Consider the following 20,288-nt stretch of genomic DNA (forward strand, 5'->3'; position numbering starts at 1 on the left):
TTGTTAAGCGTATTAAAATTTCGGAACTTGATTTACAGCCAAGATTGTGACTTTTGGAGTCCTGGCAGTATTTTCTTTTTTTCTGTCAGGTCTAAGGAAGGAGAAATTGTAAGGCTAAGAGGCTTTCACACACGGCCCTTTGTTTTTCAGTCCACTTACTACATGGAGGGAAACCTGGGACACCCCGTGTTCCAGACTCCATTCGGGAGGACTGCAGTGAACATCTGCTACGGGCGGCACCATCCTCTCAACTGGCTCATGTACAGCCTCAACGGGGCTGAGATCATCTTCAACCCCTCAGCCACCGTCGGCGCGCTCAGGTCCGTCAGCAAGCAGGATCGGGGAGGGTTCTTGGGACCTAGCCCTCTTGGGGCTCATGGCCCCGCAGCAGGGTTCCGAGCTGGGTGTGGTAGATGTGGCAGGCAGAGGTGGATGTGGCAGGCAGGAAAATCACCAGGTCGTCTAACAAATCTTGAGCCATGCGATTGTAAAGTACCCAGAGCTTAGAAGGTGCCTGGCCAGCATTAGCACCCGCTTCCCTGTCATGGCAGCCACTATGCCCTTGGACAGGGGGCCTGGGGATTCCTAAGCCTCTTGTCTGTGACATGCAGCCCATGGAGGGCAGACACCTGGATGAGGGAAGGAGCCAATGAGAGCATCAAAGCTGAGAGGGGACTTAAGAGATCAGCCAAGTGGCCCTGAAATTTGTTTTTAACTAGCAGACTGTTTTCTTATAACACTCTTATAATGTGTTTAGGCATTAGCCTTGTCGTGAAACAGATGAATCTATTCTGAGGAAGGCAGTAGGGGGGAGGGCTGGCAGTCCCTGGGCTCCTGCACAAGACCCCTGGGGCCCTTCATTTAATAATGGTGGGTGAGCTAAGATGACCCAGCATGAGTGCACTTCCGCGATTTCTTTCTTCCCCAACGGCTGAGTATTTGGGTGGTTTCCAGTTTTGCATCATTAACAAGTACCAGAGCTCTAGGAATTTATGTGCAAATATCTTTCTCCCCAACTCACTTCCTCCAAAGCAGGATTCCTGGTTGAGGAGGTGCTGGCTCTCACCCTTGTTGTCCTGGTTGCCAGTGCCCTAGCAGTGGGATGCTGGTGGAGTGCAGTGGGAGAGGGCCCCTGGTCCCTCTGTAGGGAGCAGCTGGGACAGTTCTGGTGGGCAGCTTTGGGTTTCCTGCCGGCCTACACCTGTCACTCTTTGATTAAATTCCCGTCAAATTTCTTCTGAAGGTCAGAATGTGACATTTACCTTTTCTTTTAAGCACGCTGCCCTCTTCTTGAGTGACGTCCCCACCACATTCTTTTTTTTTTTTTTTTTTAAACACTTTTTTTTTTTTTTTTTTTTTAAGATTTTATTTATTTATTTGACAGAGAGAAATTACAAGTACACCGAGAGGCAGGCAGAGAGAGAGAGAGAAGGAAGCAGGCTCCCTGCTGAGCAGAGAGCCCGATGCGGGACTCGATCCCAGGACCCTGAGATCATGACCTGAGCCGAAGGCAGCGGCTTAACCCACTGAGCCACCCAGGCGCCCCCCACCACATTCTTATTTGAACAGTGGGTCCCTCAGTGGGCCAGAACACAAACCTAGTGGGCTGCCTCAGGTCAGCGGCCCCCTCTGTGCACCTGAAGTTTTTGTCTGTGTCCAGGAGGGGCACTGTTGGGCAGAAGGGGAAAAAATCCCACCTTCTATACCCCTGAAGAAACTTCCTGGGGCCTCACAGCAGCTTGGTTACCATGACAGAGTCCAAAGGCAGTTGTGACGTAGGGTCATGACTGGTCACCCTGCATCCGGACGTGGACAGAACCTCTCCCTGGGCCAGCCCTCTGGAGCAGCCTCCTGCTGTTGGCCACGCATAAGACATTCAGCAAGCGCCATCTACCTGCAAGGGTCCCCCCGGGGAACTTGAAGCCGATGCACTAAGCATCTCTGCCCCGAACCAGCTCTTGAGCCAGGGCAGGCAAAGCGGTAGACTCAGACTCCAGACAGCTGCCTCCCTGACCTTAGTCTGTCAGGCTTTTATTAGCCCCAATTAAGCAAACAAAGCACCCCAGTGTAATCTGCACGTAACTGCATCTTCAGCAGCCAGTTAGGCTTATTAAAAATTATTGATTTTCCTTCCTCAACCAACAATCACCCAACTCGTGCCTTTCAAGGGTGCAGTGAGGCCAGCAATTAAGACGATAACAGGTCCTTTGGAAAATAGGATGTTTCATGAGCTCCCAAAATGTTCACACCCTTTAACCGGATAATTACACTCCTAAAACTTTACCTGATAGAGGAGGAAAAGGCTATATGCATGAAGATGTTTCTGGCTGCTTTGTTTATAATAATAAAAGAGCTTAAGGCGAGAAAAATGTCAGGGTTAGGTAAATTTCAGCTTGTCTCTTCCATGTTAGTTAGGGCAGAGCTACTAAAAAGTCATTACGAAGATAATGCAGCTTCATGACAAAAGCCTGTGAGCAAAGGAAGATGTTTCCAGGCTGTGGTCAGAGCTCTGTAAACATCTTTTTGCTGAGGATGGATGTGGAGTGTGGAAACATTACAACAGATGGTTTGTTAGGATGGTGGGATTCTAGGTGATTTTCCTAAAATGATAAATGATTATTTACAGAATTGATAGTGAGTGTTTTTCAGCACAAGGCTAGGCAAATACCCACCAGCCATACACAGGCAGTGGCTTCTGGAACCATCCATCCCTTCTCCGGTGTGTCCTGTCCCCCCGACTCCCACATGCTCTGTGGGTTGGTGGGGTGTCCCTACTCATTTTGGGAGTCCCACAGTTGTAAGCACACAACAGACTTGAAGTGCATTTCAATGGACTGAGTTGTCCTGACGGTGCCATGCAGCCCATGGGGTTGAAGATTTCGGCCACCTACATGCATGAACGGAAGAGCCATAGTTCCATCCCTTTGATAGGTGTCTCCTTCCCACTGTGATTATTTTTAGGGGTTAGTGTAACCACACTGGGAATAGGGGAGGTGTCCCCTTGCCCCCAGTGTGCTCGCCATGACTCCTGCACATGCTGGGCCCTCACGAACCTCAGGTTCCTTTCCCTTGTTTGTTTGGAGAGCCTGAGTTTTATTTGCCAGCTGTGGGTTTGAGTCCTACGCAGCGTACCCTCCCAGGAGAATTGCAAGAAAGCTGTCTATTTAATTCCTGAAAATGTCATTTTATGGGTGTGTTTCTATAAAAATCCTTTCTTAAAAGTTTTGTCAGCTTGGCTTAGCAGCTGGGGGAAAAAAGCAGCAAAATGAGTCCCCTCAATCAAGCCTGTGATTTTTTTTTTTTCCAGACTTGTGAATCCTCCTGAGAATTAGGCTTGTCAAGCACCCACTCCCTCCACCTACTCCCAGTTTAAACCAGGTGCACACTGACAGGAAGAAAGATGCCAGGGCATTTTGCTTTCAGTCACTTAGTGTTTCTAAGTGGGCATTACGCCTGTCAATCCAGAATCCTAATGATGTTGTTCCTCAGACAAGAGATCATTAGTGACAAGAAGGCCCATGGGACTCCATGGCACATGGTAGTTGATAGGCCGGAGAAGGACAGGGTCTTCAGTTGGGGCAAGATTTCCTACCATGTCCTACCTTTGTGGGTGCCAAACTGAGGAAGGCCCACAGCTCCTTCCTGGGCCGGTAGGAGGGCCAGAGAGCCTCTGTTTAGAGTCTCAGGGTTCAGAAGAGGAAAATCAGAAGGTGCTAGAAAATGGAGACCAGCTCAGGGGAAGGCACACCTGCTACAGAATTTACTACCCCTTCCAGTTACCTTCCTTTCAGGTTTCCTCTGTTTGCTTGGCCTGAAATCTCTCCCTCTGGAGACTGCTTTGCAAGACCACAGAGCAGGGTAGGGGTTAGGGCAGAAGTTGGAGTCCTCAGAGGGCAGTGGTTGAGCCCCGAGGCTCCCAGTTCCCTTCTGATGTTTGCCAGGTGAGGCCCTGCCTAGCCTAGAAGGTAAGTTCCTCCCCCGACTGAGGAGGAGGGAAGGAGCAAGAACTAGCCGTTACAGAGTTTCTGTCATGCAGACCCTACTAGAAGCTTCTTCACCTATATGGTCAGTCCTTACAATAGCCCTTTCAGGAAGTTTCAGAAAAGAAAACTGTGGCTCAGGGCTGCTTTAGCCTGCAGCAGGCCCATCCCAAAAGACTGCTTGGGCTTGAACACAGGACAAGCTGGCCTGCTGGGGGATGTAGGGACACCCACAACCACACCAGTCTCCCGGGGCCATCCCTGCCGCAGACCTGAGAAGGCCGGCAGCCTGGCTGTAGCTGGGGACCAAGCACCCACCCCATCTGGCAGGGAAGTCAGCTACCTGGTTCCTCTTGCTTCTCCCTCACAGTGAATCCCTGTGGCCCATTGAGGCCAGAAACGCAGCCATCGCGAATCACTGCTTTACCTGTGCCATCAACCGCGTGGGTGAGGTAAGTTCCCACGGTCTGGCTGGGCTCCTGGGCTTGGTCAACCAGGTATGCTGTGGAGGGAGTGGAGGACAGAGCTGCTAGGAAAGCTGCCTGCCCAGGGGGGCCTGGCCTCTTCCACCAGCAAAGGGAAGCAACTGTCTGCTGACCTCATACCTCATCCGCTTGTCCCTCACACGTCTTCTGCCTGTCCCTGTGCCACAAATTTTAGGGTCCTGGAAGAGGGGAGACTGGCTTGGTTTGTTCCTTTTAAAGGTATTCCTATGTCCCTCTCATGTTTTTATCTATTTGGGTTTGTAGCTGAAACCATGTTGAAAGGCTCTCACCCTGTCAACCTCCAAGTCTCCTGTTTCATAATTTTCCCCATTGACCCGGGGTGCTGAGTGAACTTGACTATGAAACCCAGTGCATTCATTACATAATAATCCTCTTCCTCATTCATATTAGTTGGATGTCAGACTTTGATCAGAGGATCTGCTGAGGCTGAGGTGATCAAGGTTCCTACAGTAAGTGGGTCCAGTTTCTGGCAATATGGAGAAACTCAGTGTTCTCATTAGCCTCTGTAACCCCATCACGGCTTGAGGTGCTGTTTCCATGAGGCTTTGGGGAAATACTGGCAACGGTGTGTGAATACCCTATTAGTCCCCTCAGAGACCCCAAACTGGGGCTTTCTTTCCCAGGCAGACAAACCTCAACTGTCTTCCACAGGCCTGAGAACCACTCTGCTGGATCTCTATTTTTTTCCCCCTCCCAGTGGATTATAAACTCCCCAGAGACAAAGTCAGGCTTTTTACCTTGCCTGTCAAATTCCCCGCTGGCCCACTGTGTTGGCCCAGTGCTGGCGACTCAGCGGAGACATTTCATAAGTACTTGTTGATTGCCCAGCGAGTACAGGCCATTCCTTCTCTTGCTATAACTTGCTTCTCTGAGTTCACGGTGGCCCACGCTGGGAGTGCCACCTATAGGCTTACCTGACCTAGATTTTGTTTCATAGGAGCAATTCCCGAACGAGTTTACCTCAGGAGATGGGAAGAAAGGTATGTTCCAGGATTTTCCGTGGTTGGTAGCAGCTGAGGGGTGGGCCTCACTGTCCCCTTCTCCGTCTGCCCCCTCCGGGCAGGGACTACCCCACAGACTGGTCCCACCTCTCTGACTTGGAATGTGGAAGGGAAGGGCTCACCCAGGAGATCTTGGAACTAGCTTAGGGTGTCCCCTGGAAAGACAGAGAGGACTGAGCAGGTCTGTCTCCCAGAAAAGCACTTCCTGAAAGGATTCTAGGTCTAGGTTCCAGATTAAGGCCCCACATGTCCAGAGTCTCCAACCCCAGTTAGCTCCCTGCAGAGAGAGGTACAGTGAGGCAGGGAAGCGAAGTCCCTGGGGTGCCTGCTGGGTCCAAGCCCCTTCTAGGCCCAGCTCCGTGCCTCCCTGCTCTTTGCACACCTGTGGGGTAGCTGTTAGCACCGCTTGACTTGTGAGGGGACCGAGGCATGGAAGGAAGGTATGGTGGACGCAGCTGGGAAGGCAAGTGGGGATGGAGCCTCTGGCTCACCGTGTGGGGCCAACACAGGAGCAGGTCACACAGGAAGCCATGCAGAGCCATATGACTCCCTTGGGCTCTGGGTAGCTAACGGGAATAAGGGCTAACATTTCTGCAAGGGTGACCCTTAAGAATGTTCCCAGGAGGGGCGTCTGGGTGGCTCAGTTGGTTAAATGTCTGCCTTCAGCTCAGGTCATGATCCCAGGGTCCTGGGATTGAGCCCCACATCGGGTACCTGCTTATCCAGAAGCCTGCTTCTCTCTCGCCCACTCCCCGTGCTTATGTTCCCTCTCTCTCTGTCAAATAAATAAATAAAATCTTAAAAAAAAAAAAAAAAAGTTCCCAGGGCAGAGGTGAAGGCTGTGAGGGTGACTTTTATAGAAACCTGCTCAGCCTTAGGCCTGAGGAGGGAGGCAGGGCCTCTGGGGAGGTGGCACGGGGATGCTGGGGAGGGTGGGGAGGAGTGGAATGGACACGTCCTGGATGTCGCTCCATATGCCTACCCCGCTGTCTGCACACACAAGCTCACGGGTGCTTTGTTTCACTCCTCCAAAGCTCACCGGAACTTTGGCTACTTTTACGGCTCGAGCTATGTGGCAGCCCCGGATGGCAGCCGCACCCCTGGGCTCTCCCGCAATCGGGACGGGCTGCTGGTTGCAGAGCTCGACCTGAACCTCTGCCGGCAAGTGAATGACATCTGGAACTTCAAGGTGGGTCCCTGAGTCCCCTGTTGTCGGCCTGCTCCTCCATTTGCGGCCCCCCCCTCCACCCCCCAGCCTGCTCTCAGAGCTGGAAACCGCAGCTGCTGGGTTTGCTCTCTGGAGCTCCCAGAGGAGGCTCCAAGGCAAGTGAAGGGGCTGGGTGTCTTCCTCCCAGAGTTGGTGTGCAAGGGAGGAGCCACTGGGTCAGATGATGGCCAGGCAGCAGACCTCAATAAATTCTCCTCTTGTCTGATTTAGATTCTGGGCGCCTTCAAACAAATTAATCTCAATTTCATTTGTCCGGAGAATAGAGTGGATTGGCCTCTGCTAATCCTTTTTTCCCTTTCCAGGCATTTGCACTTATCCTAAGATACATGTGGGTGTCTGGCTCTGCCTGTGGCCTGGCGGTCTAGACCTTGACAGTAGAGGGAAATGGGTCACGCAGAGAAATGGAATCTAGGCCTGGCTCTGCCACTCAGTTACCCTAAGCAAGCCCTTTCTGCTCCTGGACCTTAGGATCCCTGTTTATAAAACTGGAAGGTCTCAAGTGGCCTTTGAAACCTAACACATATGACACCAGGGGTCATGGAGGAGCGTAAGTGCCCGCCCCCTGGAATGGGGCAGAGGCCCAGCAGTAGACCCCCTCATCCTCACCCAGATGGAGTTTGCTGCATTTGTGTCCAGCAGTATTTCAACCGACTCAGAAACTACTTATACATGCAGTTGAATGTCTTCATGACTATAGGACCTTGCCCAGCATGTCTGGGTGGAACCACCTCCCCTGTTTACCTGAGCACGGGTCTTAGGGCATGTTCCCTAGGTCTCAGGTCCTCATCAGACAAATAAGGCATCGCCCACATGCATGTCTCCTGGCCTGTCTCTCTTCTGTCTGGGAAGCTCGGATTAATGCAGGATTCCATGCAATAAACAGAATGTTTCTCAGTAGTAACTTTTTGAATGTCCCAAGCCCCCCCCCCCCCGCCCTGCAAACTATGGTGGTGGGCCTGAGCTCCTGTTGGGGTTTTCGGAAGGAGGGAGGGAATGCCTAGGTGTGAACACCCTGGGTAAGTTTTCCAGCCCTGCCCCCACCTCTCCCAGACTCAGGGCCAGGACACCAGAGTACAAATCCCAGCAAACTCCTTGGCTGCCTGGGGACCCGGGGCAAGTCACTCCCCTCTCTAGGCTGTAGGCTATTCTGGGGTTCTGTAAGAGGGCAGCCTTCTTCCCTTCTGCCTCTGGACAGGCCATGCCTTCTGGATGGACAGGTCACAGAGGTCTTCCAGCAAGAGGGGTCAGCATGTGCGAGTCATCTCAGCCCCTATAGCCCTAGAATCAGTGGTGAACGGTCACACAGGGGTCATTTCCTACCTTACCATCTGAAACCATCCTGTCCTCCTGCTGGCCTTCCTGGCAAATTTCTGTCCTGTGGCTGCCCTCTAGTGGCAAGAGGTGGTGGTGAGTAAATGAAGGGCGTTTATAAAACGAGACTCTGCCTGTGTTTTGCTTTTCAGATGACTGGCAGATACGAGATGTATGCTCGGGAGCTTGCCGAAGCGGTCAAACCCAACTATAGCCCCAATATCGTGAAGGAGTAGCTGGATTTTAGCCCCTGGCTGCCAAGGAGAGCACCTCTGCCCCTGGCATCTCAGCGAGTACAGCAGGCTTTAGAAAGTTCAAGTTCTCCCTTATGATGTCCTGGGAACACTGCTGTCCACATTGGTTTAAAAATGCTCCAGGCGGGGAGGGGTAACTGCCCAGTGGGTACAATGTTTCCTTCCTGGCTGATGAAATGTTTTGGGCCCATACAGAAGTGACAGTTGCACAACACCGTGAATGTGTCCACGTGAAATGCCACTGAATCGTATACTTTAAAATGGCTGAATCTATGTCACATGAATTTTACCTCCATTAAAGAAAAAAAACCAGGCACTGATGGTGCAGGTGGATTTGCAGTAAGACACATGGGATGACCCAGTCCTGACGTTCTTCTCCGCCTCTGTTTAGACTGTCGGCAACCTGTGGGTAAGGGTGGGAACGTATGTGCAAATAGGGGAAGCTGAGGCTGATCCAGAGTCATTGAGCTGCTGGGTGGCTGTGGGCAGGGGAGATGGTCATCAGACGTGTCAGCATGGCTAGACTGGCGCCCCCAGGTATTCAATCAGACGCTAATCTGGGTGTTGCTATGGAGGTATTTTGTAGATGTGATTAAAGTCCATAACCAGTTAACTAAGCAAGTGAGACTATTCTAGATAATCCAGGGAGGCCTGATTTAGTCCATCTAAAGGCCCTCAGGAGGAGAGCTGTGGCTTCCCCTATGAAGAAGAAATTCTGCCTGTGGACAGCAGCTTCCCCACCCCACCTGCCCGAGAGATCTCGTTTGCCCTTCCTAACCATCTGCCCTACAGATTGCAGACTTGTCTTTCCAGCCCCCACAATCATTTAAATCAATGCCTTGCAATAAATCTCTTAACATAGATTCTGCTGTTTCTGCTTCTCTAGTTGGACCCTGGCTGATAGAGATTCTGGTCCCAGAACAGAATCCTCAGGATGAGTTTTCTGCATTGGTGCTAGGTTTTCTGGAATTCTCTTATTTCATTTAAGGGCACTCATGACTCTGTTTGCAGTGTTAAAGGGGGCCATGGTAGTCCATGGTATGATGTAGTGATAGAGATTTTTTTTTTTTTAAAGGTTTTATTTATTTATTTGACAGAGATGACAAGCAGGCAGAGAGGCAGGCAGAGAGAGAGGAGGAAGCAGGCTCCCTGCTGAGCAGAGAGCCTGATTTGGGGCTCGATCCCAGGACCCTGGGATCATGACCTGAGCCGAAGACAGTGGCTTAACCCACTGAGCCACCCAGGCGTCCCTGTAGTGATAGAGATTTATAGACAAAGCACACTGTCAGCCTGCCGCTCCTGCTGGCCTCTCCCATCTGTGGACTTGAGGCTTGGCTAACCAGCCCCCATCACCATGTAGGGCAATTCCTTGCACTCAATCCCTTTGTATCTTTATATATATACATATATATGTATGTAATACACATATGTATCTCCTGTATATGTAAATATATCTGTGTCCCCTGCTGGTTCTGCTTCTCTGATTATCACCACCTGCCTCACTAAAATAGCGGGTTGCTCTTCTCTCTGTCCCTCTGCTTACACATCTGTAAAGTGGGACCATATCCCCTCTTCTGCTTTATGTCACAGGACAGTGGTGAGAGACAGACTAGATTGGCCAGGGAGCCTATGTGGGCTCTGTTCCTTCCATCACAGAGCAGAAGTCCCCCTGTGGTGAGGGCACCTGGGTGACTCAGTCGGTTGAGTGACTGACTCTTGGTTTTAGCTCAGGTCATGATCTCAAGGTTGTGAGATCCAGCCCCATGTCATCGGGGCTCTGTGCTTAGCAGAGAATTCGCTTGAGATTCCCTCTCTCCCTGTCCCTCTGCCCTTCCCCCTGCTTGCTCTCTCTGTCACTCTTTCAAATAAATAATTTTTTTTCTAAGTGTCCCAACTGTGAAGTCTCAAAGCTCCACAGTCGGCCACAGCATTGGAGGTGGGAGTGGGGTGCTCTGGTTCTGCCCTTACTGTGCCTGATCAGAGAAGGCAGCTCATTCCTTCCCTGGCCCAACAGCTGAGCTGCATGAACCAATGCTCTTAGACATCCATGTGGGGTGAAAAAACTGGTCAGAACTGCCTGGCTGTACTCTGTGTTAACCCCCTTAGCCTCTCTGACTGCAGGCTTTCTGCTTTATGTAAAAGCCCCCTTTGTACTTATTTTTCATAGAATCCAGCCCTGCAGATGCAGTGAGCTTTTCTGTCTGGCCCTCAGTGTCTACAACCTTTGTGCCTGTAGTTTCTAAAAGGAGTGGGTAGTCAACCTAATACAGAAGCCAGCTTAGATAACAAGTTGGTGCATTTATGAAATAGGCACTAATATACCAGAAAGGATTTATCCACATCTGTCACTGCCTAAAATCAAAATGTCCAGGTCTGCCTCAGAGTGGATGGGCCCCCCACACATGGAGTCATTTGAGGGTTTAACTCATACCTAGAATAGGTGGATGCTTAGCAAACATGTTGACTGAACCTAGGGAGGAAGTTTTTGTTACGGTGTGATCATTGCTGATACCACAGAAAGGAAGTGCAGTGGTTCAGTGTACAGCGCCTGTGGCCCTTGGGAGAAGGCTTTTGATCCCTTGAGCCTCAGTTTTCTCACCTCTAAGGTGAGAGGTGACTGGGTTTGAGGGTTTCCAGGGGCTCTCCAGCTCGGCAGACAGCTTTCCTGCCAGCCCATGGTTTTATTGCTAAGAATCTGGAGTACCAGAGAAGAATGGTGCAAGCAGTGTGCCTGATGGGAAAAAAAGGCAAAGACATTCTCCAGGATAGACTTCATGTTAGGCCACAAAACAAGTCATGATACAGTTTAAGGTTGAAATCATACGAAGTATCTTTCTCAATCACAATGTTATGAAATTCGAAATAAGTAGTGGAAGGAAAATTCAAAAATATGTGAAAATTACACTACACATTCTTTTTTTTTTTTTTTTTTTTTTTTTTTTTAGACCCCAAACACAAATAGGCAGAGAGGCAGGCAGAGAGAGAGGAAGGAAAGCAGGCTCCCTGCTGAGCAGAGAGCCCGATGCGGGGCTTGATCCCAGGACCCTGGGATCATGACCTGAGCCTAAAGCAGAGGCTTTAACCTACTGAGCCACCCAGGCACCCCTACACAACACATTCTTAAACAACTAATTGGATTTTTAAAAATCACAAAGGAAATTAGAAAATGTCTCAGGACAAATGGAAACAAAAGCAAAACATACCCAAACTGGTAGGAAAGAATGAAACAGTGTGAGAGGGGAATGTAAGGCTGTAAACACTTATATTAATAAAGAAGAAGGTGGGCGCCTGGCTGGCTCAATTTGTAGAGCAGGCGACTCTTAATCTTGGGCTCATGAATTCAAGTTCCACACTGGGCTTAAGTGTTTACTTAAAAAAACTAAAGAAGAAGGATTTCAAGTCAACAACCAAATTTTACATCTTAAGGAACTAGGAAAAGAAGAGCAAACTAAACTCAAGGTAACAGTAGAGAAGAAATAATAAAGATCAGAGCAGAGAGGAATAAAATAGAGAATGGAGAAACAATAGAGAAGAGCAATGAAACCAAATGTTGGTTCTTCAAAAACAGCAACAGAAACTGACAAACCTTTAGCTTGACTGAGAAAAAAAGGGAAGATTCAAATTACTCAAATCCAAAATGAAAGTGGGGACACTTTCATCACTACTGAGACTACAGAAACAAAAAGGATTATAAGAATACTATGAACAATTTATTAGAAGAGGTCACCCAGAGCATGTGACTGCTAGTTGACCCATGAGCTGCGCCCGGGCAATCAGACTCCTTCCCTCCCCCACTGCCCCCCGTCCTTGGAATGTACATTCTGCCCACTGTTACTACACTAGGAGCTACTTCAAGGATACAACTTGAGAGAGTAATGTATTGTTAAGACCATCTGGGCAGTATATGTGATTGAATCCTGTTAAGATTTCTATATGAACTCTTTTTTTTTTTTTTTAAGATTTATTTATTTGACACAGAGAGAGAAAGAGAGAGAGAGGGAGAGAGATCATAAGGAGGCAGAGAGGCAGGGGGAAGCAGGCTCCCTGGTGAGCAGAGACCCCAATGTGGGGCTCAACCCCAGGACCCTGAAATCATGACCTGAGCTGAAGGCAGAGGCTTAACCCACTGAGCCATCCAGGCACCCCTCTATATGAACTCTGAAGATTCTGATGGGTAAGTGCAGAGATCTACTTGTCCTGTGGTCACTCGAGACAAGCCTTGTAGGTAAGCAGCTTTGCTTATTACAACTGCTACCTACGAATCTGAAGAGGTCTGCATCTTTCTTCAGTCTCTCCTTGCCCTCCATGTATGGGGCCAGTTTCACATTTCACCTGGAGAACTCCCATATTTGCAAATCAACACAATTGTCTTTGGGCAACCTGGGTGAAACTTACAAATTCCTAGAAACACAAAACTACCAAGACTGAATCATGAAGAAATAGTAAATCCAAATAGACCATAACAAGTGAGGAGAGTGCATGAATAATCAAAACCCTCCTGACAAAGGAAAGCACTGGACCTGGTGGCTTCACTGGTGAATTCTATCAAACATTTAAAGAAACACTAACACCTGGGTACCAACTGGTTCAGTCAGAAGACCCTGTAGCTTCTGATCTCAGGGTCATGAGTTCCAGCCCCATGTTGGGTATAGAGATTACTAAATAACTGAATAAACAAGCTTTTTAAAAAATAAATAAAAGAAAAAACACCAGGGGTGCCTGGGTGGCTCAGTGGGTTAAGCCTCTGCCTTCAGCTCAGGTCATGATCTCAGGGTCCTGGAATCGAGCCCCACATCGAGCTTTCTGCTCGGCCGGGAGCCCGCTTTCCCCTCTCTCTCTGCCTACTTGTGATCTCTGTCAAATAAATAAATAAAATCTTAAAAAAAAAAAAAAAGAACTGAGAAGTATCTGAGCTGACAACTTAACTGACCTCAGTTTCATGGATGCTAGCAGAAGACATAGCACTTCTCAGAGACACAGGAGTTTAGGACAGCAGTAGCAGCAGCCAGAGTACCAGCACTGTCTTACAATTCCCTGAGCCCCAATTCCCCCAGGACAAGACAAAAGAGGGCCAAGCAACTCCTGCATGCACAGTGGGTTGCAGTAGGAAGAGGAAGGGAAAGGGGGAGAAGAGCTTAGAGAATTGGAATCTTTTATACTGGAAAGTAAAGCATGCCTGGCCCTTGCTCTGGAGGCAGACACTATCTCTATCTACCAAGGTTGCAAAAACATCTGCACTTCACTCCAGAGGGACACTTAGCTCCATCTTCTAAGGTTATTGGCTCTGCAAACATTCTTGGAAAGACACTCCAGGCCAAAGGGCATTCATGGTTTTAGCTCATGCATCATGCAGAAATTTGAGAAAATGAGAGACCTATAGCAGTAACTTCCAACCAATATTTATTTCTCATTTCTGCATCATCTTGACTTGTGGCAATTTCCCCGTGAGTGTACTACTCTATCAGACACTCTGATTAATTTGACCGACAGAGAGGCTGGACCAAATCAGTTCAATTTTTCTTATAGGATTGCATCAATTTTATCACAGAACTTCAAGGAGCAGAATGAGCCAACCTGAAAATTAACCTCAGTCTTACTTTCCAGGATCCTCAACCAAACAGGATGGCCAAATCCCATGAACCATAAAGGTCTACCTTAGAAAGTCAAGTGGTGGTCTCAAATATTGACCTTTCCACTTTGCCTAGGCCATTAATCCGGGTATGGCAGGATATATTAGATGCTGCCCAATCTTCACCTGGGTCCACAGGGAAGTCTAGGCAAGTCTATTATCTATACCAACTTAGCCAGTGATCTAACACTGACCTGAAATGCCCTCTAGTGCCAAGATGGAAGGAAAAACCCTGATTGCTTTGGCTAAAATCAGGGGCAAATGTTGGATCATCTTTTCTAATCAGATGATGACCATGATGGAGATATCTTCCCACAGAGGACACATAAATAATGAGTAAGTCACTGGTTCACAAAGCTCCCCTGAGTAACTAAGGCTACCTCATTTTAGCGAGATCACCATTGTCTGTGGGTGACCTGATCTACTGGTGGTATTGGTTAACCAGTGTAATGGAACAAAGTCCCAAGTGTAAGAGCTAACACTATACAATTCCTAAAAAGAAAACACAGAGAGAAATCTTCATGACATTGGACTTGGCAGTAATTCCATGGATTCCGGCCCATGACCAGCATGAAAATGCAAGACACTATTCTGGAGGAAGTTGGCAGGTTACTGCTTGGCTTCCATACAAGAATAGTCATCAGGGCACATGTGGTGCCCCTAGAAAGTGCTCTTTGCAAATACTGGGGTCCCTCAAGTAGGACCTATATCAGGGCACAAGTTCATAACATTTATGGTGTGGCCTCCTGACCAGCTGGTAGGCCTTTGGTTTCCTAGTTAGTTTGCATAATTGAATCTGATGCTTGTTTTTAGAAGGACTGCCGGAGGGTAGTCAGGCCAATCTATCCTGTTTGCCCCTGCCACCAGCTGGGTGACATTTGTCTTCACAGAATGGCTGAATGAATTCCATGGGGATAGGGGTTGGGAAGACATCTGGCAGTCTTGTGGTTGTTTTCCTGGGAGATGCAGGATCCAAGGACATCCCTGAGTTGTGTTTGCAACAGTCTTCTGGTAAGGTTAATGGGAATGGTGATCAAGCTGTGGTTAAAGCCATCTGGTTAGGAAGAAAGCAAATGCCTGCAATCAGTTCTATTTAACATGCTTACAAAAGTCTGGGTGGGCCACACTGGAGCATTTTTTCATAATGAAGGCTCCAGAAGCAATTATGAAAGACAAAGATCTTTAATGATTAGTGCTCCTCCCTGCCTAGTTCCTAGAACCTGAGCTTTTCCCTATCTAGCTGTCAAAGTTGCTCTTCTTCCTCCAAAGTCATTGTGAATTCCAAAAGCTGAAACATCCCCTCCTCTCCCCCACAACCCCCAGCCCTTGTTACCCCTTTCTTAAACCCCTAGCCTTTGTTTGGAAGGGCCAGGGGCAAGAGGAACAAGGGCATTTTGACAAAATGCACGAATTCCCAACCTCCTCCTACTCGGGCCACCATATGGGGTCTCAGCAAGCAATGTACTCACTCAAGTGCTCATTGTTCTTATGACCTACCCCCATGTCACTCCAACAAGAGAATCCAAGTGCGTGAACCAAATTCAAATTTGAAGTCCTAGGTCTCCTTTTAGCTGGGCTGTCACTTTATTTATTTATTTATTTATTTATTTATTTATTAAGATTTATTTATTTATTTAAGGGAGAGAATGAGTGAGAACATGTGAGCAGAGGAAGGAGCAGAGGGAGAGGGGGAGACAGAGAGACAGAGAGAGAGAGAGAGAGAGAAAATCTTAAGTAGCCTATGCCCAGCGGGGGGCCCAAATCTCACAACCTTGAGATCATGATTGAGCCATATCAAGAGTTGAACGCTTAATGGACTGAGCCACCCAGGTGCCCCCGGGCTGTCACTTTAGAACATGTGGCAACCAGGCTGGCCTGGAGTTACTCTTAGGACAAAGAAAGAAGCAACATGCCCAGGTATCATCAAGTCTGAAGCCCCAATTCCAAACTGCTGTATGAGAGTGTGGACCAGGAAGGTGTGAAGAAGGTAGGCTCAGAGACCTTTTCTTAAGTTGATTCTGGAGGAGACTTTCCTGTGTTGGACCCATTTCTCATTATCAGCTACCTTCGTCAGCACTGCAAAACGAATTGGAGGTTAGAACCCAAATACTGGTCGGTACTTCTGTGACTTTCTTTTTTTTTTTTTTTTTTAAAGATTTTTTTTATTTATTTGACAGAGAGAAATCACAAGTAGTCGGAGAGGCAGGCAGAGAGAGAGAGAGAGAGAGAGGGAAGCAGGCTCCCCGCCGAGAAGAGAGCCCGATGCGGGACTCGATCCCAGGACCCCGAGATCACGACCTGAGCCGAAGGCAGCGGCCCAACCCACTGAGCCACCCAGGCGCCCCCTTCTGTGACTTTCTATGGGAATTTGTCTCGTTGTCTCGTGGGAGTCTCTCTAAGAGGACTAAAGCTCTTTTCAGCAGCCTAAACCCACTGCAAAAAAAAACTCTGGACCTCTTACATTTGTCTCCTAGTGGAGTTAAGGCTGGCATAAGAGAAGGCAAGAAATGTTGAGCCGGCAGAGGGCCAACTGTGCAATTCCTCCTTGGCAAGTACTACACGCTCCAATCCCTCATTGCTCAAGGAAACTGGCCAAGGTTCCAGTGATCCACCTGCTTTCCTCCCACAGCTGTTTTGAATCTCCTGCCCTTCAGGCTCCATGTAGGTCTACATCTCTGTAACTATTTGTTTAAAAGTGGTCACAACCAACTGCCCACCCAGGACCAGACTTACTACTAGTTGTTACAATGGGGCAGACATGAAACTGACCACCAGATGGTACAGGATGCCTACTGCCCCTGGGAAGTTAGCAAAAACTATTGCACCATCCAGCTAACTGTCCTGGGACCTACTTCCAGGGACTAAGTCTTCAGCCCCCTCCCCAATTCTTTTTCACTAACAGGCAATAGAGTGAAGGACTATTTATCATTCGATTGCCATGCAAGTTGGGGAATAAGGTTTGCGGCTGCCTCTCATGGACTTCCCATTAACTGGCTTGTGAGGCCCTCATTCATCTTCCAGAAAACGATGTCTCTGTGAGCATCCCCTTGGTGCTAGGACCGTCAAGATCCATGCAGGGCCTTATTTTCAAGTTGGCCTGTCACAGTTTCATGGGTGCTAGTCGAAGACAACATTCCTGGATCAGACAGAGCAAAGGACAGTTTATTACAGCAGGAGCAGTGGTCAGAGTTCCTCATTTTCTTGCAGATTCTCCAAGTCCCAGTTCCCAAGAGAGCAAGGGACGCAATGGGCTGTGTTGTAGGAGAGGAACCCTGCGTTGAAAGAACCCAAATCTTTTATTTTTTTTAATTTTTAAAAAATATTTATTTATTTGACAGAGGGAGAGGGATTACAAGTAGGCAGAGAGGCAGGCAGAGAGAGAGAGAGAGAGAGGGAAGCAGGCTTCCCACTGAGCAGAGAGCCCGATGCGGAACTCGATCCCAGGACCCTGGGATCATGACCCGAGCCGAAGGCAGGGGCTTTAACCCACTGAGCCACCCAGGCGCCCCCCCCAAATCTTTTATAATGGGCAATATATCTGCCTGTCTGTGGCTCTGAAGGGAGACACTCCACGTCTTCCCAGACTACTTGCTTTACAAACATTCCTAAGAAGTTGGTTCAAAATAGTGCCTCTGCTCATGAGATATGCAGAAATATAGCCCCTAGTTGGTGGGGGTTCATCCTCCCACTCATCCTTATAAGAGAGAGTGTCTGCTGAATTCTGCATAACATCATAGGTTCAAATGCAACCTTCCCCGAATGGTGACCTCTGATTCTGAAAAGTACAAGAAAGCCAGTAAAACAGGCATCGTTAAAGATCTGCCCTTGACCAGTCATTGACATACCTTATCAAGCATCTACTAGGTGTCAAGGGCCAGGGGCTACAGTAGTGGAGACAGGTAGACAGAACCACGTGGCTGAGGGGTGCAGAAAAAGGTACTCCTTTAAAAGGGGTGACACTGACCAGAGCTTGAGGAAAGAAAGGGCTTTGGCAGGTGAGAGGTATAGAACGTCTGTTGTGAGCTGTGGACATCAAACCCTTATAAATCAAGGGACTCCGAATAGCTTGGGGAGACTGACTCAACAGATCCCCTGGGGCTGGGGGAAACCCAGGGGCTGGGGGCAGATCCTCAGGAAGCAGTGGTCCGGATGCATGTCAGGGCAGGCAGCCAGAGAGAGACACAGAGGAGGGAGATATGAGGGGGCGGGGGATGGGGAGGATGGAGATGTCACTGGAGAGACCACTACTCTGGGCCCATGGGAGTCTTAGCCTCCATTTCCTGGCACTGAGGTTTTCCCATGAATACTTAAGTCCATGCTGGTCCCATCCCTTGGCCCCTGGGACCTGTATCTTCCTGGTTTTCTCAATTCTGTTCTGATGCTGAAGGGTAGGGCAAATCCATGATGTGCGCTCTAGTGTAGCTTGAGGCAAGTCAGCAGGGAGTGCAGGATCTGTGCTCTTCCAGAATATTGGGGCCACATGCCAGGCTTTCTACCTGGGAAGGAGAACCCCAGAGGCCTGTGGCAGCCTATCTCTAGCTCCAGAACTCAGAGTCCACTTCCTGGCTCTTTTGGCATGGACTGGACCTACAGGGCCACCAAGTTTACTTCTGACTGTAGTCTGGGCTGAGGGTTGGGAAAGCAGCAATGGTGGACTGGGGTTTAGCTCTGTCTGTAGCTCACTGAGCGATGACTTTGGGCCAGTTGCCCCCCTCTCTGTGCTGCACTCTCCACCTTGGACTAGATCAATGGTTACCCCAGTGTCAGCATATTTCACAGAATAACAGTATTACAAAAGAACAGCTATGGCTAAGGGATTTGGGGAAACCCTAAACGAAGGGGGTCCCCTTGCTGTAGGATAACATAGAGCCTTTCTGCACATCTTAAATCCCCCAGAGGGGACTGTAGCATGCAGTGTTTGCCCAACTGACCTGACCAGGGCACCCCATGATACAGAGCTTCTCACTGTTCTGAGGGTATTCTGAAGGGCATGCCTCGGGATGTGCTAGACAAGATGTCTCTGGGGGTGTTTCCCAGCTCTGTTCTGAGATTTCAAAAAATTTTGAGATTTAAAAAACGTAGCCACCAGACGTCCAGTGGTCCTTGCCTCCTGATGTATCCTGTGTAGAATCCCCAGTGTATTTTAGATGCAGTCTAAACATCTAAATAGAGTATTGTAGAAATGATAGGATGGCACTTCTGAGACTAGCTTATTGAAAGGCTGTGGCTTCTACTGGGTGCTTGTTTTCTCCCTCTTTCTGCATCTGTCCGGCTGCACCCAGCTCTCCCTTCTGCCCTGGCCCATTGGCTCCCAGTGGGACCCCTCCCAGAAATCCTCCACCTCTGCTCTCCTCACCCGGCATGTGCTGGGCAGCCGACTCCGCCCAGTACTCCAGACCTCACCCACATTTGGCCCTCCTATTTCAACATGTCCTGCATCGCCCTTTTGCCTCCCATAATTATATTCAATATATAATTCGGGGCCGCTGAGAGGCCCCAAACCAAACTTTCCCATGCTTGTCCCAACGACAGTATGCCCATTCGGAATGGGGGCCTCTTCCCCTAGGAGGGGCAGAAGGCTCCCGCTAAAGTGCAGAGAGGGGCAAGCATTGTTGGTTAGGCACGTAGCTAGAACACCTGCTAGGCTGCCTGGCACACTCTAGCAGGGCGCCCCCGCCTCAGTGGGCCAACACCCGGATTGAAGGCATGTCTGTAGGGCTGCTTGCCAGCTTGGAGAGGGGTCTAAGATCTCAGTCGCAACTCCAAAAATATCCCTACAGTGTGGGGCTTGGGGAGGAGCAGAGCAGCAGTCAGTCAATGAGAACAGAGGCCAGAGACTGGGACCCTACCCAAGAAGCCAGCTCTGGCTCTGTCAGCTCCCTGCGGGACCTGGGGCACGTCTGAGGCTGCCGGATAAGGCAGGATTTCCAAACACTTCCTTTTTCAGAAGTAGAATTCTTATCAAATGTAACACTAGACGAGCCCAATAACGAGCAACTAAGGGGAGCTGCTGGTTGGGGGTGGAGGCACAGGGAGGACTGGAGTTCTGGCAGCAGGATTCCCCACTCTATTGCCTCCTGTGGGCCCCCACTGCACCCTCACTCGATTCTGCACCCCCCTCCGGACCTCCTCCTGCCCAAGGCTGTGTGCCCTCCATGCCCTCTTCAAGCCATCCAGCTCATTTCTGTGGCCCTTCCAACTCCAGTACTGCCTACCTCAGCCCTGTGCAAGCATGAGGGAGGCCGAACTGAAAAGCAGTAAACAGGATTCTAGTCCCAGCTAAAACCTGGTCTGGCAGGTCAAGGACCTAGAGTGGCACATGCTTAAGCTGAGAATTTGGGAGGGAAACGAGAATTCACAAAGGTGGGCCGGAGTGCTG

At 49.2% G+C, this 20,288-nt stretch overlaps 1 protein-coding gene across 1 annotated transcript in view; it reads left to right on the plus strand.

Annotated features, from left to right (window-relative positions):
• UPB1 (beta-ureidopropionase 1) overlaps window positions 1-9,143 on the plus strand; it is a 30,957-nt gene extending 21,814 nt beyond the window's left edge. The window contains exons 6-10 of the mRNA XM_059408945.1: window positions 151-320; window positions 4,351-4,432; window positions 5,424-5,466; window positions 6,522-6,676; window positions 8,179-9,143. Coding sequence (XP_059264928.1) covers window positions 151-320; window positions 4,351-4,432; window positions 5,424-5,466; window positions 6,522-6,676; window positions 8,179-8,262 — 534 coding nt within the window. The 3' untranslated portion in view covers window positions 8,263-9,143. The remainder of the gene's footprint in view (window positions 1-150; window positions 321-4,350; window positions 4,433-5,423; window positions 5,467-6,521; window positions 6,677-8,178) is intronic.
• Window positions 9,144-20,288: the final 11,145 nt, after the last annotated feature.

The sequence above is a fragment of the Mustela nigripes genome, chromosome 8 (assembly GCF_022355385.1).
Source record: "Mustela nigripes isolate SB6536 chromosome 8, MUSNIG.SB6536, whole genome shotgun sequence".
NCBI lineage: Eukaryota > Metazoa > Chordata > Mammalia > Carnivora > Mustelidae > Mustela > Mustela nigripes.